This window comes from Camellia sinensis, chromosome 7 (genome assembly GCF_055761805.1).
Source record: "Camellia sinensis isolate YWXY chromosome 7, ASM5576180v1, whole genome shotgun sequence".
NCBI classification, from domain to species: domain Eukaryota; kingdom Viridiplantae; phylum Streptophyta; class Magnoliopsida; order Ericales; family Theaceae; genus Camellia; species Camellia sinensis.
In genome coordinates, this window is record NC_138967.1 from 147494606 (window position 1) to 147511691 (window position 17086).

The following is a 17086-nucleotide window of genomic DNA, read 5'->3' on the forward strand; positions in this document are numbered from 1 at the left end:
ATCAAAAAAAAAAAAATGTTAAGTCATTAAAATCAACGTTGTTGCAAAACTTACCTGCGAAAGTTTGGAACTTGTTGGCACCAATTTTTTTTTGTAGGAAATGGTAAATTGGTCCGGACCGGTTCGAATGATAGGATTTGGTTTGGTTTTTTAAGAAGATGGGTTGTTTCCGATCTTAAAATAATCAAGAACTATTGATCATGGTTCAACACTCCTCTAGTTTCTTCGACTTTATTTTCCTTAGCTTTTGTTTCAAGAAGACAAACTACAGTCCTGTTTGGTAGAGCTGTGGGAAAGTACTTATACCTTATACCTTAACAGCTTATAACTTATAACTTATAACTATGAACATATGCTAATTTCTGACTTATAAATTAAGCTTCTCTTGCCCACTCAAATAATAAGTTGATTTCTAACTTACAAAAAGCTATAAGCTGTATTGTTAAGCTAAACCAAACACATCAAAATAACTTAAATTAAGCTGAAAGCTGAAATAAGCTGAAATTAAGCTGTACCAAACAGGACCTACGTATAGTCTAAACTGGATGTGCAAGTACTTTAATAGTTGAATTCTCATGGTAGACCCCAGCCCGTTTATTGGCCAAAGCCTTACCTGAATTCTGTTAACTCTAAGTTAGACCTCTACCCGGTCTTATTATGTTGTGGGTGGATTTCGGGGTGCAAATTGGACGGACTCAACCTGAGCAATCCGAGCTTAGTTTAATTCTTTTTGGGCCTTGGGCAAAATATTTTGAAATTTGGTACAGATTTAGACAAAAATTTATAAGCCCGAATTAAATTTGGACGGATTTAGGGAAATACATCAAACAACCCAACAATCCGAAACCCAAATTATATATATAAATATATAAAAATATTAAATATACATATGAATTATAACCATTAAATGATATTAAAGTAATTTTGATCGTTAGGTCATATTGAATAAATATTATATACAAAAGTAACATAACACAAAATCTTTTTTTTTTTTTTTCGCACTCATAAATTATAAAAACTACCATAACAGGATTTCTTTATATTATATAAATTATTTATTTTGATATTATTAATAATTTTATAAGAAAAATGTGAATAAATTCTAATTTGAACAAATTAATTAACTTAGCTGCACATACAAAAAAAAAAAAAAATTATGCACAATTTGGGTGACTAACAATATGGGTTTAATTCAGGCCGGACTTTGACAAAGAACCTCAGGTTACAATTTAGGCTTGGACAGGTCTAGCCAACTCTCAGTACAACTTAGACAACCTCTCGACCTGCTCGAATTGTACTCTTAAGTAGATCCTTAGCAATTTTTTTTTCATTTTTTCCCTTATGGATTTTGATATTCTTAATTTGGAGTTTGAGACTTTTCAAGGATAGAAGTGTGTTGAAAACTTGGTAGCCCAACTTCCTAATTTTCTTCCCAAATTTGTTGATTTGAGAAAATTTGTGCTGCATACTTGAAGGAGTCGGTTAGTAAAATGTAGCCCCATGTTGAGCCTAATTTGGTTATCCCAAATCCAACCCTAAACAAACTTCATATCGGAATCACATTCTTCAAATCTTGAACAAATCTTGCTGTAGTCGAATGGGCTGTAATTTGGACCTTCATATCGAATGGGCTATATCGTTTTTTGCTATAGTCGAATGGGCTGTAATTTGGACCTTCATATCGGAGTCGGTTAGTAAGGCCAGCCCACTGTATTAATGTGTTATGGGCTGTAATTTGGACCTTGAACAAATCTTGCTATAGTCAAACAACATATAATATTTATTAGGGGAAAAAAAATTACACAACTTAAATGACTAGCGTATTCATAGTATTCCAAAAACAAATAAAAATAAAAAAATTCAAATTATTTAGGTTGGAAGTTCAAATTACTATTCACTATGTTTGATTTCAATTTTTTGAATTTAATTTTTTGAAAATTGAGTTTTTTATTTTTGTATTTTTTTTGTTTTTAGTGAATATTTTTAAAATTTTAAGCAATTTTTATTTATTATTTTTTTAGATGCATCTTACTTAGATGTATCTAAAAAGTAAAATACTATAAAAAAATATTTTTAAAAATCAATAAATATATAAGAATATGAAAAATATATTGAATTTTCATATTTTTTTAATTTAGTGAATTTTTTGAAGATTTTTTTTCACAAATATTATACTTTTTCAATGGATTTATGTTAGATGTTTCTAAAAATTAAAAAAAAAATGCTTGGAATATTAAAAAAAAATTAGTGAAAATTAAAAAAACACGAAAAATTAAAAAATTTAATTTTCTAAAAAGTGAATCCTAACAACGCAAACCAAAAAAGCTGATTACTACTTAAAACATCACATTGTCTAAAAGTTCAAATCCAAATTACAAAAGCATCATATTGTCCAAATAGTTCTAATTTCACAACCTTAAAACAATAAAAAAAACTAATCATAGCACAAAGAACATTCCAACTCCATAAAATTCTGACATGCACAGAAGTTGTCTTTCTTCGACAGTCTCACAATAACACCTATAGAAAACATACGAAGAAATTCATGAACATGGTAGAGAATAAACAAATTAAGGGATATTTTAAAAAAAAAAAAAAAATATTCACTAAAGGAGAAAGGGTAGAAGGGCTCACCCCTCAATCCTCACTCATACAACACAAGTAACATAAAAAAAACATAGGGGAAATACAAATAAAATAAAAGGAAAAGGTTTTGTTAAATTTTGTCCAGGTCAGTGTCCACCCCTTGAACACAGGCATGGGGATTGTAAGGGCTTAACTCAGTCCCAAAAAAGCCTCCAAGTCATATGTTTTATCTCTCTCCGAATATGAAAAAGAAAAAGAAATAACAATCACTTTGCTTAGTTCTATTTTTTAAAAAATACTTTTTAAAAAATTCTACTTTCTTATTTTTCGTGTTTTTTTGTTTTTACTGATTTTTTTTTAATATTTTAAGCAATTTTTTTTTACATTTTAGACATACATAACATAAATATACCTAAAAAGTAAAAAAATTGTGAAAAAAACCTTTTAAAAATTCACTAATTACCAAAAATACAAAAAAAAAAAGAAGGAGAATTTAGTACATTTTTTTGTATTTTTATGTATTTATTAATTTTTTAAAATATTTTTTCACAAATTTTTTACTTTTTAGATACATCTAAGTAAGGTGCATCTAAAAAACTAAAAAAAAAATGTTAAAATTTTAAAAATATTCACTAAAAAAAAAAAAATACAAAAGCCAAAAAATTCAGTTTTCAGAAAATTTAATCCAAAAAACTTAAACCAAACACACTGAATGTTTTTAAAAAAATAGAAGTATTATAGTAACAGTTCTTGTAGTTTGGAACTTATGCCACTTTAGTTCTTAACTTTTCAATTGTGATATATTTTACCTTAAATTTTGAATCTTGTTCCAAATAAGAACAATAAAAAATATTTCCTTTGCAAATGGTCCATTTTAAGGATAAAGTCAGCATACAATTTATTTTGTGTTGGTTAACTTGTATGTTGTTTGAAATATAATGGCCTTTTTTAAATGAATAATGTTGGCACTTTCTTGGCTATAAAATTCTGTTTAGTTTAATTTTTAGAATCTATTTTCAGAAAATTTTTCTAAGAACTAAAAATTAAATTGCTGAAAAAAATTAAAAGCACATCATTTTTATATAATTTTATCTTTTGGAAGGGAAGAAATAATTTTTTAGATTTAAATTTTTATTTATTTATTTTCGTTAAATGAGTTTTTATTTTTTTAAAAATCAAACATGGTAACAACTTAGATGTCATTATTAAACCAATCCATTAAATCAAAAAAATTCAAAACTAAAAACCTTTCATATATTAAATATATCGATTTACACATTAAAACCCTAATAACTTTCCCTTACATTATGACCATCCAAAAATATTTGTTGACAACAAAAACAACCATCTATTACATGATAACTATCCAAAAACATCAACAAAAACAATTACCCATTACATGATCATCATTCGAATGCATACTAAAAATTAATTTGGTAAAAAAATAAAAATATAAAAATGTAAAAGATTTATTATTTTTATATAATTTCTATCTTTGGTGCGTAAATTTTTTTAAAAAAAATTCAAAATTGACTTTTTGACATTTATTTTTGTCAAATTAATTTATATTTTATCAAATTGACAAATTTGCCTTTGAAATGAAGTATTTTTTGTTTGCAAAGAAAACGGTATCTTCAATTGTTCTTGTTTGAAACGAGATTCAAAACTAAGAATCAAATGTATCACAATTAAAAAATCATAAACCAAAGTAACACAAATCCTAAATTACAAAAACCATTAGTATAATTCAACCCAAAAAATACATGATGCTTGCTAGAATTTTTCTAATCCTACCTTATATTCACATGATTCATGTAATATTTTAAATGATGGCATACTTTTAGTGTTTTTTTTTTTTTGGGGAGGAGGGCGCATAACATCAACCCGTCCAACATTGTTTGTTGTTTATGTGAAACGAAATACATAGAGTAGTATTGCCATGAAGTTAGAGATTCTCTATATCCAAAAATCTCATGATCCCTATACTTCATGAACAATCAATCATATGATATGTCAAGAATCTCAAAATATAGAAAATTCAAGACACGATTATGCGATTGAGAGTGCTTTTAATACATGGGAATGGAAATTTTGGGTAAGATGATCTATGTGATTCTATAAGTAGAAGCTAGAGTACACAATTCATCCAAAAATATATCATGAAAGCATTATACATAAATAATTCAATAAGTTTAGAAACGTACCCCAAAGGAAATAACTGGTGAAGCAAATGCCTAATCAACTTCAATTTCCATGTCCCCTCCTTTTCTCCCTTCTCAGCTTGCGCTGTTTCCTTCCAAAATTCTCGATGAACCATTCGTGATACCTTGTGGTTATTGTGTGCCCAATAACCATCCCGACTACTATCCCACTCACATATCCCGTGCATATGAAAATCCAATCAACTTTATTTGGGAACGCTGAATCATTATCTTGTTCCGAGTTCAATGGTGGTGGTGCCTCTACCTTTCCACATTTCCTTGATAAAGGGTCTCCGCACAATCCTGAATTCCCCTCGTAGGAATTGTTCTCAAATGTGTTGAATTGCTGCCCATGTGGAATGGGTCCAGTGAGATGGTTATTTGAGACATTTAAAAATTCAAGGAAAAAGAGAAGTGCTAGTTGCTGCGGGATTTCTCCCGAGAGCTTGTTTTGAGAAAGGTCCAAAGATTCAAGGTTTGTTAGGTTCCCCAAGCATGATGGGATTCCACCATTAAGGTTATTGTTGGAAAGGTTGAGCTGCTTAAGCCCCTTAAGGTTTCCAATAAATTCTGGAATCACCCCTTCAAATTTGTTGCTTGAGAGATCAATGGTAGTGAAGATATTCTGGATCCCCTGATATTCTGTATTTACACCTTTGTTTGTAATGTTCATTGTGTACCAATATAAATAAAAATAACTGGCATTGATCCCGCGTCCTTCAATGATTGTGTTCATATAATTCATCTTGTCGACATCAAAAAATTTCATTGCATTCCAATTTTGAAAGTATTTTGATGGCAAATTACCTGTAAAGCCATTATGAGAGAGGTCAATGATGTGCAAATTTGGTAGCTCCAACTTAATTTTGGGATTCTCTATTGCACCATAGAATTTGTTGGATCGCAAGATGAGAACCTGTAACTTTGTAAGATCTCCTAACCACAAGGGGAATGCATCGTCAATCAGATTATTTGAGAGATCAAGAAACTCAAGCTCGGTACAATTTGCCAATGATCCTGGCACCTTCCCCTGTAATTTATTATCACTCAAGTCAATCATCTTCAATTTGTTTCCTCTATTGTATGAGTGAGGAATGGGACCCTGAAAGTTGTTGCCTTGGAGATTTAGAACTGTCAAAGAATCACTGAAGTTAGTCAAACATGGAGGAATAGTTCCAGTCAAGTTGTTATTAGACAAATCAAGAACATAAAGAGAACTCAATCGACAGATCAATGGTGGAAGTTCTCCTGTCAATCCGTTGTGTGAGACACTATAAAAGCGGGTGGATAATGGTGGAATTGGCAGTGGTCCTTGTAGCTTGTTATAAGAAAGGTCTAACTCGAGTAAATTATCCCATGGAAGGATATCTGGATGTTGCTCAAAGCCTGTTAGAGAGTTATTCCGAAGAAATATTTTTACACTTACATTCAACATCCATGCCGGAATTTCCCCATGAATTTTGTTTTCATCAAAAGATAGAAATTCAAGTTTGTCTTGGAAGCGCAAGAAATTTGGGAATTCCCTCAAGTTGCACGATTCCAACGCTAACTCCTTTAATTTGTTAAGAGTGTTATTTGAAGTTTTTTTGGTTAGAATTGTTAAATTGTTACCAGACAAATCGAGAGAAGTAAGATTTTTGAGCATCAGAAAAATTTCAAGTTCCAAGCTGCCGAGGTTATTGAAAGAAAGATCTAGAATTTCAAGATTCTTTAGCTCAAAGAATGACCTTGGGATTGGGCTTCGCAATTGATTAGTTGAAAGATCTAGCGAAATTAGATGGGTTAGGTTGGTTATATGAGAAGTTATTTCACGACTTAGGTGATTGGAGGACAGGTATAAATGAGTAAGTTGAGTTAGGTTTGAAAGAACTGATGGGATCGAACTGTATAGATTGAGGCCACTAAGGTCCAAGTGAGTGAGTTCAGTTAGCTTACCAAGCAATTGTAGGGTCCCTACATTAAATTTGTTGAATGAAAGCGACACGTAATTGAGTTGGGTCAAATTACCGAGTGAAGCTGGAAGGGACCCTGAGAAATAGCAGCCAGAGAAATCTAATTGATTCAAGAAATTAAGATTTCCAATCGAATCCGGTAGCTTCCCCGAAAAGCTGGTGTAAGAAAGCATCAACTGCTGAAGGGGGCTACTTGGATGAAATTCGGGCAAATGGCCAGTGAGATATCCATTGAAACTTACATCAAGAACTTGAAGGTTTGGTAGATAAAATATGCTTATTGGAAACTCACCACGCAACCCACAATTTTCAAGAACGAGAGTTGTCAAGGAAGTTAAGTTGGCCAATGTATCAAGTACTGTTGGGATCTGGGATCCCGCCCAAGACCTTATAGAAATCATTGCAAGCAGAAAAACACACCCACACACAAGGAGACACAATATTTTACGTGGTTCGGCCCAATGCCTACGTCCACGGGAGAGTAACCGGTTATCACTATACCAATGAGGAGATTACAGAAAGATTACAATAGAGGAGGAGCTCACACTCTCCTCACTCAGCCACTCACCCGTCTCCCTCGCTCACACCGAGGGAGACGGTCTCTCCGCCTCACATCTCTCGCACTCTTTGGTTCACGGTTTTCTTCCTCACTTACTCCACATTTTGCTCTCTCCTCTCAACCTCCATTTATAGGTGAGGGAGTAGGTGGGAGAGCCTTTGGGCAGCCTCCATCCTTGACTCTTCAAGATGGTTGGTGGCCTTCCATTGTTGACCAACCAAACTTGACTTGGATGATCACCACACATGGGTGAATTCAACAAATCACCCCCTCAACCCATGTGAGGTGATCCACTGCACACACTGCTGCTAATCTTGTCACGCCCAAATTCAACATAGTCTGCATCTCTTCACTGAGACGCTGCATCCCCTGAAGCTAGAGATAAAACACCAGAGATACAAGAGGAGGAGGGAATCCGACATCCTCAACTCAACTCACACCACTCTCTGATTTGGAGAGAGCCACTGCTCCTATCTCCCACAGATCTCTTCCATGCTTCCTGTCTCGGATGTCTATACCTGCTATCCTTGAACTTGCGCAACCAAGATATCCGACACCCCCTGATTGGATGTCCTGCACCCCCTGCTTGGATGCCCTTGACTATCATGCATTACCTCGCAGGACCAGTCATTGGAGCAATAGAAAACTCGTTGTTTATCTCATCAACGTCCTCTGTCTTCTTTGCTCGGAGCTTTTCCTCTGAACTTTCAGCCTTTGCCCTCTGCACTTCTGAACAACCTCCTGGCGTTTCCACATACGCTTGTTGTCTGTGCCTTTGCAATCCCTGATTTGCTGTCCAGTAGATTGATGGTTGACAGTAGCTCCATCTGTCAAAGCATCGTCAGCTATGCAATTCCTTGCATAGTGCCCGTACCCATGGCTTCTGGTCTCCTTGCGTCGAGCTCGCCTGAGAGATCCGTATCAACTCTATCATCCGCTGCCATGGAACTAAAGAAACCACCATAGAGAAATAAGACTTGCCACTCCTTGGCACGCACTCTTGCGTTTTACCTGTCTCAATTTCTCTGTCTGGAAGTTCCTGTGAACTGTCAACAACCCGCTGCTGCACACTCTTCTCGCGCCTCTGTACGACACTCTAGCGTACCCTTGCACTGTTGCACGTCTGCAATTGTACTTCTGCGCTTAGTATGCTCCTCTGCAACTATTGTTCTACATGTCCACATACCATTAGTACCTTCTCGTATACAGTAGCTCCAACAGCCACAGTATTTCCCTGAGCCTGTACTGGTTGCCAAATCATCTATCCGTCGATGAATGGTCTTCTCTTTTGATTGAACCAGATCCTCCGATCACCTCAACAACCAGGAAAGTTCCCAGGAAAGACTGGTGGGGTCACAACCGGTCCCACTTAAGAACCAGTCTCCTTAGACAGTGTCTTTTTGACAGAACTTTCCTAGACCTTTGATCTTGAGATAATCATGTCTGCAATCCTCTGATCGCCCCTGACCAATCCTGATCTCCCTCGATCTGCCATTTGATCAAGCCTGATCTCCTCTGGTCTTCAATGATCTATATCAATCTGTATCTGGTTGTCCAATCTGGTCAGAATCTGCCCATTCTAACCTCTTCAGTGAATCCGCAGCGTTCCACAATATCCGGCAACCTTCCTTTGAGTATTGAAGATGACAAACACCCATGTTTTGACAATCTTTCCAAACCGTTCAGAATTTCACTATTCTGACCTCGCGGTTGCGTCCGGAGCGGTCCGTTTAGCTAGGACCAACCTTCGCTGCATTTCCGGGGACCTCACTGAAAAACTATCCCCGAAAACTGGGCCACACCACAATTTTCTGAAAATGTTGGGCCAAATTGCAATTTTCAGAAGTTCAGGGAATATTCCGTGTTCCAACAGAATATTCCGTCCACTGTCCCTAACGCCGTCTGCCACTTTAATCTGCCTTCTTTTTACAGAAACTTCATCTCCAAAATCTGACCGTACCGATGTGTCCGGAATACTCCAAATAGTCTGAAACCACTATTGGATCACCAAAAACGGACTCCAAATGGCTTCGATCTAGCCAAAACATTTTGTACGCCTCAGATCTGCGGCTGCACCGTAGCCGCGAAACACAGGATTCTTCCTCCTGCGGATGACGTGGCTGCTGACGTGGCTGCTGACGTGGCACGCGCGTGCCATACACGCGCCTCCCCCCACTCGTCTTCTTCCTTCATCCGCGCGTGGGGCGCGTGCCTGCGACTGGGCCGACGCGCCGGCTGCCTCCACGGCGCGTGGAGGCGCGTGCCGAGACTGGGCCTCACGCGCCTTCTTCAGGTGGCGCGTGAGGGCGCGTGGAAGCTCCTCTGGGTGTCTGCTTTATATGGTTGGACTCCTCTTCTCGAGCCCTTGCTCCTGGTATGCTCAAAATCGGATTTCGAGCAACTTGATTTCTGGGCAGTTTCGAGCACCACACTGTTTTTGTTCCGAAACGCCACCGACGAGGCTCTGATACCAATTTGTTGGGATCTGGGATCCCGCCCAAGACCTTATAGAAATCATTGCAAGCAGAAAAACACACCCACACACAAGGAGACACAATATTTTACGTGGTTCGGCCCAATGCCTACGTCCACGGGAGAGTAACCGGTTATCACTATACCAATGAGGAGATTACAGAAAGATTACAATAGAGGAGGAGCTCACACTCTCCTCACTCAGCCACTCACCCGTCTCCCTCGCTCACACCGAGGGAGACGGTCTCTCCGCCTCACATCTCTCGCACTCTTTGGTTCACGGTTTTCTTCCTCACTTACTCCACATTTTGCTCTCTCCTCTCAACCTCCATTTATAGGTGAGGGAGTAGGTGGGAGAGCCTTTGGGCAGCCTCCATCCTTGACTCTTCAAGATGGTTGGTGGCCTTCCATTGTTGACCAACCAAACTTGACTTGGATGATCACCACACATGGGTGAATTCAACAAGTACTTCAGAAGATATGCTCACGTCATTGAGAAGAAGCACTTTGAGGTTAGTCAAGTTTTGAAGTGGGCTTCTGAGACCAAGCTTTTCAAGTTTCAGTAGTCCTGAAAATAATGAGTCCTCATTGTAAGAAAGAACCAATTTGGATAATTTTGAGATTTCCAAAGGGATTTGACCGGAAAATACAGAGGAGGAAAGGTTGAGACTTATTAGTTCCGAGAGATGGCTAATTTCTGTTGGAATGTGAGAGTAATAGAAATCATTATAAGCAAGGTTAAGTCGCTGAAGGTGAACTAGGCTGAAGAGGCTGCTGCTTGAATTGATAGAACCGTGGAGGAAACTGCTGCTGAGGTCAAGGCCAATCACATGACCCGTATCCTCATCGCATTCGACGCCATCCCATGGGCAGCAATCGCCACTCTCTCCTTGGAGCTTCCATGATGCAACCTTGGGATAAGAAGAAGCGGATTTGTCAATTTAAAAGGTTTGCTTGAATTGCAACAGGGCGGAGCTCTCGTGTGCATGGCATAGTGGCTGCTCAGCAGACAAAGAGCTAGCCATTATTATTATAAGATGAAAGCGAGAGAGTGATAAGAAGAGTAAATGCATGAACAGAAAGAGATGCAAAGAGGAACCCATATTCAGTTAACTTGATTTCTCTAAGCACTCTTGGATGAAAGAAAGACAATGCTAACATGGAGCTTTTTATAGACAAGATTTTGAGTGTTGGATTGGATATGCCAAAGATCTTTGTCTATAAAATAGACCTCCTAGTCATTTGGTGACTTGTGTCACTTCCTCAAATTCCTATTCTATTCTACAACGTAAACTAGGGGGTTGAAAAAAAATAATGATGTGAGACAATTCATACTTGCTCCTGGTTGTGCATGTTTTAGATTAATTGATTTTTTGTGGTTTTTTATCATTTTAAAAGTTTAAAAAAAAATTAATGTGTTTGAAAAGTTGCTAAAAAAATTATTCACTCGGTTTAGTTTCAGTTGTCAGAATTCACTTTTCAAAAAAATCTACTTTTTCATTTTTCGTATTTTTTTTGTTTTTACTGAATTTTTTTAATATTTTAAGCAATTTTTTTTTAATTTTTAGGCACACCCAACAAAAATACACTTAAAAAAGATAATATTTGTGAAAAAAATATTTAAAAAATTCACTAAATATCAAAAATACAAAACATATAAAGATAAAAATTCAATACATTTTTCATATTTTTGTATATTTGTATATTTTTTAAAATATTATTTCACAAATATTTTACTATTTAGATGCATTTAAGTAAAGTGCATCGAAAAAAGTAAAAAAAATTGCCTAAATTTTAAAAATATTTACTCAAATTAAAAAAAATAAGAAAAATAAAAAACTCAATTTTCAAAAAACTAAATTCAGAAAATTAAAACTAAACACACTAATTTTTTTATGAATAAAAAAAATTATGTGACATCTGACTTTTATAACTGATAATAAATAATTTATTAACTTTTTAACTTGTTTAGCAAAATTTTTTTTTTTTTTTTAAATCGTTATGTCGAACGCCCAGGTCTGCTTTATTGATTTCATTTTTCACGAGCTTGACTTCATACACACGGGTAACATGTGTTGGGGTAGGTGGGTAATAAATACAATAATACTATGGGAAGTTAGGCCTCGTTGGTTCAAAGCTAAATTTTTTTTGGGCTTTTTTTTTGATTTTTTTTTTTAAAAAAATCAAAAAAAAAAGTAGAGAGCTGATATGAATCAAAACAGATTAAAATAGCTCTTAACCCTCTACCTAAAAGAAGCCAAAATTTCTATTTGAATTTTTATTCAGAATTATCAATATATGATTTGAATTTATTTTGTACATGAACTCTACAAAACATCTATTGAATTCCAATCACACTATACAATTCTGGGTCAATTTTCTGCAACAAAAGCTTTATTTTGTGAGAAACATGACTAGTGGAATTCCATGTCAATTATATGGTCATGTTACACGCAATACACAATGTTTATCATATGCAAATTATAGTTTAAATTATTGTTGATTTATGAACTGTGGTGTTTGGTTATATTCTAAATGAAATTGATTATAATCCACTGTAATGACTTTGATTATCACCAAATATGATTATTAATTTATAATTCAGATTTATTAATGAAAGTCAGGCCCGCTTTGGCCACCAAAAAATTATCAAAAAAAAGGGTTCCAATTTTTTTTAATAGTTATTATATTAGTTCATAAAAAAATACCTAAATTTGAAAGGCCCTGACAAAATTTGGTGAATGTTCAAAATTAATATATAGTTGATATGGACCATGTAAGTTTGATTAGCAATTTTACGGTTAAAAATGTAAGAATAGTGATTTTTAATTGATATTTTGTTTGTTCATTTTTTGTTTTGAGTTCAGATTATTTTGATAATTTTGTTTTTAACTTTGATATATATATATATATATATATATATATATATATATATATATTTAAGCAAAATCTAATAGTTATCTATGAAAGTAACCTTTTTGTAAGCATTGTAAAAATAAAAATTAAAAAAAATGAATACGTAATTTTTTTTTAAATGTGAAAGGTTTCCTATTGAGAGTTCATTTTGGGTCTCAAAAATGTCATTGTTGGACCCGATGAAAGTGCATATGATATATATATATATATATATATATATTGAGAATGTGGTGTGGGATAGGGATGACCATTGACCGGTTAACCCACCTAACTTGCCCAGTCCGGTTCAATGGCCTTGTTTGGTGTAACTGTTAAAACAGATTATAAATTATAACTTAACAGATTATAAATTATAATTTTAATCAGAAGCTGTTAATCTGTTTGGTGTAACTGTTAGATGATAGATTTAAGTTGCTGAGTAGTGTTTGTTAAATAAGCTGTGAAGTAATTTTTTCAATTAATTTTTATTTTTTGTTATTCACTATCTGTTTGCATTTCTCATAAATAATAATAATAATAATCTATAGTCCATTTGAATCTCTTTCTATTTTTAAAAAAATAAAAATAAAAAAATCTAAAAGTATAACCGTAAATTAACATGTTCATAGCAGAAACTGATAATCAAAAGTAAGGAATGAGCAGCTTTTTAGAATCAGTTTTTTTGAATTAAAATAAGTTGTTAGAATCAGAACCTGTTTGAAATAAGGGGTGGTTTGGCATAACCTATTTTAGTTCATCTTTTTATCTTTTTATCTTTTTTGGGTCACATCAATCAATATCTCCTCTCTACTTTTCTACACATCTTTTTATAAAAAGTCAAAAAATGCACTTATTTAGGATATCCCAAACCATCCTTTAAGTTTAACCAAACAATCCAAAATAACTTCTTCTACGTTAAAAGTTATAAGTTAGCTCAAAAAAACCTAAACAAACATAGACAAAATATAAAGTTAGCCCAGCCTGACTCACTCATTTATAAAATAAAGTTGAAAAATATATAGACAAAATATATATACACTTTTTCATTATAGGGTTTAAATTAAAATGTTTGTTAAAAATTATATTTATTTACCATTGAATTTTGTTAACTTTTCAATTTAAATAATAAACAAAAGAATTTAAATAATTCAATATCCATTCAAGATGGAAAAAAAAAAAATTAAAAGGTAATAGTTTATATTTATTTGGTTAAGTGGTCGGACATGAGATTTAAATTTTTTTTAAAACTAAACTTGAGACGAATAGATTAGAGATATAAATCAAACCTAATGACATATAGGGTTCGTTTGAAATGCGGGTTGATTTTTTGGTTATTTTAACCTAAGTTTAAAAGTCTCGTTTGGAATTGATTTTTTTGGCTTTTTTGATTTTTGTAAAAGAAAAAATAAAATAATTATAATTTGGATGTGATATTTTATTTTATTAACTTTTTAATCTATTTTATTATTTTGTGACTATTTTAACCCCAAATTAAGATGCCAAACGAAGGCATATTCTCTTAAATGTAAATTCGGCTACCATCGGAAAGGAAAGAACCTGGCATGTGACTTGTGTCGGAGAATAATGCTAAGACGATCAAATTAATTTTAGTATTATTTATATAAATACTTTTCAAATTATTGAGAAATATTACTTTAATTTTTTTAATTATAAAAATATTCAAATTGACTCTCTAAAATTATTAAAAAATATTACTTTATTCCTAAATTATAAAATTGTACAAATAAACTCATTAAATTATTAACGTGTTTCACTTTGACTTTGTTTGTTAGGAGTCTAATTAGTATGCTTTTATATTTTAGGAGGGCCTTCTCAATAGTTTAGGAGGCAATTTATACACTTTTATAATTTAAAGTGTTAAAATGATATTTCTCAATAGTTTGGGGATGTTCATGTAAATAACCCTGGTGGTTTGGGATTTGCTTATTTAATGATTTTTTTTGACTTTTTATAAAAAATATACAGAAAAATAAAATGTCATGCAACAACTTATATAAAGCAAGCACTACAAAAATTTTCCTTTTTTGCGACGGCAAAATACCGTCGTGAATACCCCTAAAGCCGTCTCAAAAAACTTTTAGCGACGACAAAGGGGGGCACAATAGAGGGTGTTACTAAAACGTTTTAGCGACGGCATGATGTCGTCACCTTTCTTTGACGACGGCAAATGTGGTCTTTTGCAATGGTGTTTTACTATCGCCTATAATATGTAAAAAAAAATAAGACCTTTTGTGACAGCAATGTTGTACGTCGCTAAAATTTTTATTTGAGACGACATCACAATGCTGTCGCGATATGTTTGTTTTGCGACGGCATGACCTCCGTTGCTAAAATTCTTTCGCGACGACATTGCCTGTGTCGCTAAAAAAAATAATAATTTAACTCTACTATTTTTTGCGACGGTGTGGTGCCGTCGCAAAAAAAAAATGTAATAAAATTATTAAAAATATTCAAATTACCTGTATTAAACGAAAAAAATTGAAAAAAAAAATAATTGCATAATAATAAAAACAAATCCTGTATATAAATAATAATTTTTCCATAATAAAAATATTTTTGCATTCATAACTACACATCAGCAAAATTATCCCACTCTATAATGTTTAAATACATAATCTTGTTCACAATTCAAAATAACATAAACCAAAAACAAAAAGTTTTCCTCATCATTCTCCGTGGATAACAAAAACAAAAGTTAGTCGCATTCTTCATAGGCATGCATTCCACAATAAGCAAACTCTTATTCAGGAAATATCTGAAAACAAAAAACAAAAATAATTAATGACAATCTACTACTATTATAAAAGTGTGAAGAACTTACATGTTTTCTACTTTTTTTTTAAATCTCAATTTTACCCTCTCAAATATACTATATTTTCTAAATTATGAAGAGTTCTATATAAACCAACTATTTCTTTATTTTTGAAATTGAACACTCAAAAGTTATATATCTGTTTTCAAGAGTCTTATATAAATATAAACAAACCGTCTGCCTTCTTATCTAAAAAAAAAAAAAAAAAACCATCTCCTTATTTTTTTACATTAATGATGATTGAAAAACAAAAAATAATTACACTTTTTTATTTTTTGTAAACTTTATAAACTAGATAGTTTTGTATAGCTAAAAAACTAATATTTTATTTTTATAAACTTTATATTATTAGCCTTGTTTGATAGATTTCATTGTGTAGATTCCAAAAATATAATTTTTATTAAATCTATATAATAAGGGAAGAAGGCTTTTGAATATTTGATGGGACTTTTGTTTATTTGTCAAAGTATGAACCGTTAGATTGGTTCAATCCCATGGTTGAAAATGTTTCCCTCACTTGGACATTTCAATGGTTGAGATTTTTTGGGTGAATATCAATGGTTGAGATCAGTTTTCCATTTAGCTTTTAGATTTTCACATATTTACACAGACATCTTCTCTCTCTCTCTCTCTCTCTCTCTCTCATTTTGATTTCAAAATTTGAAGCTCGGCTTTGTCACACCTCTTCCTCTTCCCACCACATATCTTCCTCTTTCCATCAAGCTTTCTCTCTCCGGTGGTGATTAGCTCCGACAGAATATAGCCCCGGTGGTGATATCCGGAATATAGCTTCATCTGCCTCAATCTCTGTCTCCTCTCTCCCTACACAGCTCCAAGGTAGAAAGCTATCCTCCATGTTGTTTTTTGTTGTTTTTTTTAGGTGGTGTAAGAATCTAGGGTTTCCCCCCTCTTCTATTTCCAGAATATTGCTCCATCTGCCTCAATATCTTCTTCTATTTCTCCCCCTTCTATTTGGGTTTTGAAAATAGGGGTGGAAGTTGTAGTGATTAACCCTAATGAAATCTAGAAAACCCAATATGTTGTTTTGGTGATTAACCCTAATGAAATCCATAATCAATATGTTGTTCTAGAATTGGGTATTATGAATTTCTTTTGTATACATAAAATTGGTTTAAAGTTGTACGTAAATGCTAGGTTTTGTTTATGGTTAGTGATTGATTTGCAAAAGAAGCACATTTTGCCCTGTTTTTATGATTTTATGATTTAATTCATAACTAAAGTTCCAGAAGTTTTGAGGAGTCTATTATGTCTTCCATTTGAAGAGGGGGAAAAAGAAAGAAAGAATGTAAAGACTGAATGTAAAGAATGTAAAGATTTGATATTTAATTCATAACTAAAGTTCTAGAAGTTTTTCTCTTACTTCCCCCTTCCCCCTTCCCCCTTCCTCCTCTTCTATTTGGGTTTCATTGATTTTTTCTTTCTTCTTGTTTGGTTGTCGAGAAAATGGCAGCAGAAGTAGAGAAAATGAAATTTTCGTTACTGTCATTTCTGGGTTTGACTGAAAGGTTTTGTACTCAAGAACAAGTGTTGATGTTCTTAATTGTTACAGTGGACCAGAGACAAATTC

General features: G+C 33.4%; 1 protein-coding gene across 1 annotated transcript; it reads right to left on the bottom strand.

Annotated features, from left to right (window-relative positions):
- Nucleotides 1–2311: 2311 nt before the first annotated feature.
- Nucleotides 2312–8242, bottom strand: LOC145796188 (receptor-like protein 6). Its single transcript, XM_082881218.1, has 4 exons — nucleotides 8173–8242; nucleotides 7913–8090; nucleotides 4791–7126; nucleotides 2312–2520 (listed from the first exon to the last, which is right to left on the bottom strand). Exons 1-3 carry the CDS (start codon nucleotides 8240–8242, stop codon nucleotides 4831–4833), a joined length of 2544 nt encoding a protein of 847 aa, XP_082737344.1. The 3' UTR covers nucleotides 2312–2520; nucleotides 4791–4830.
- Between the last annotated feature and the right edge of the window lie 8844 nt (nucleotides 8243–17086).

Coding starts and splice junctions, on each gene's coding strand:
- LOC145796188 (XM_082881218.1), bottom strand. CDS start 8,242: ATGGCAGCGGATGATAGAGTTGATACGGATCTCTCAGGCGAGCTCGAC. Junction 8,091..8,172: donor AAGGAGACCAGAAGCCATGG/GTACGGGCACTA, acceptor TCTACTGGACAG/CAAATCAGGGATTGCAAAGG. Junction 7,127..7,912: donor CCAATGACTGGTCCTGCGAG/GTAATGCATGAT, acceptor GATTTCTATAAG/GTCTTGGGCGGGATCCCAGA.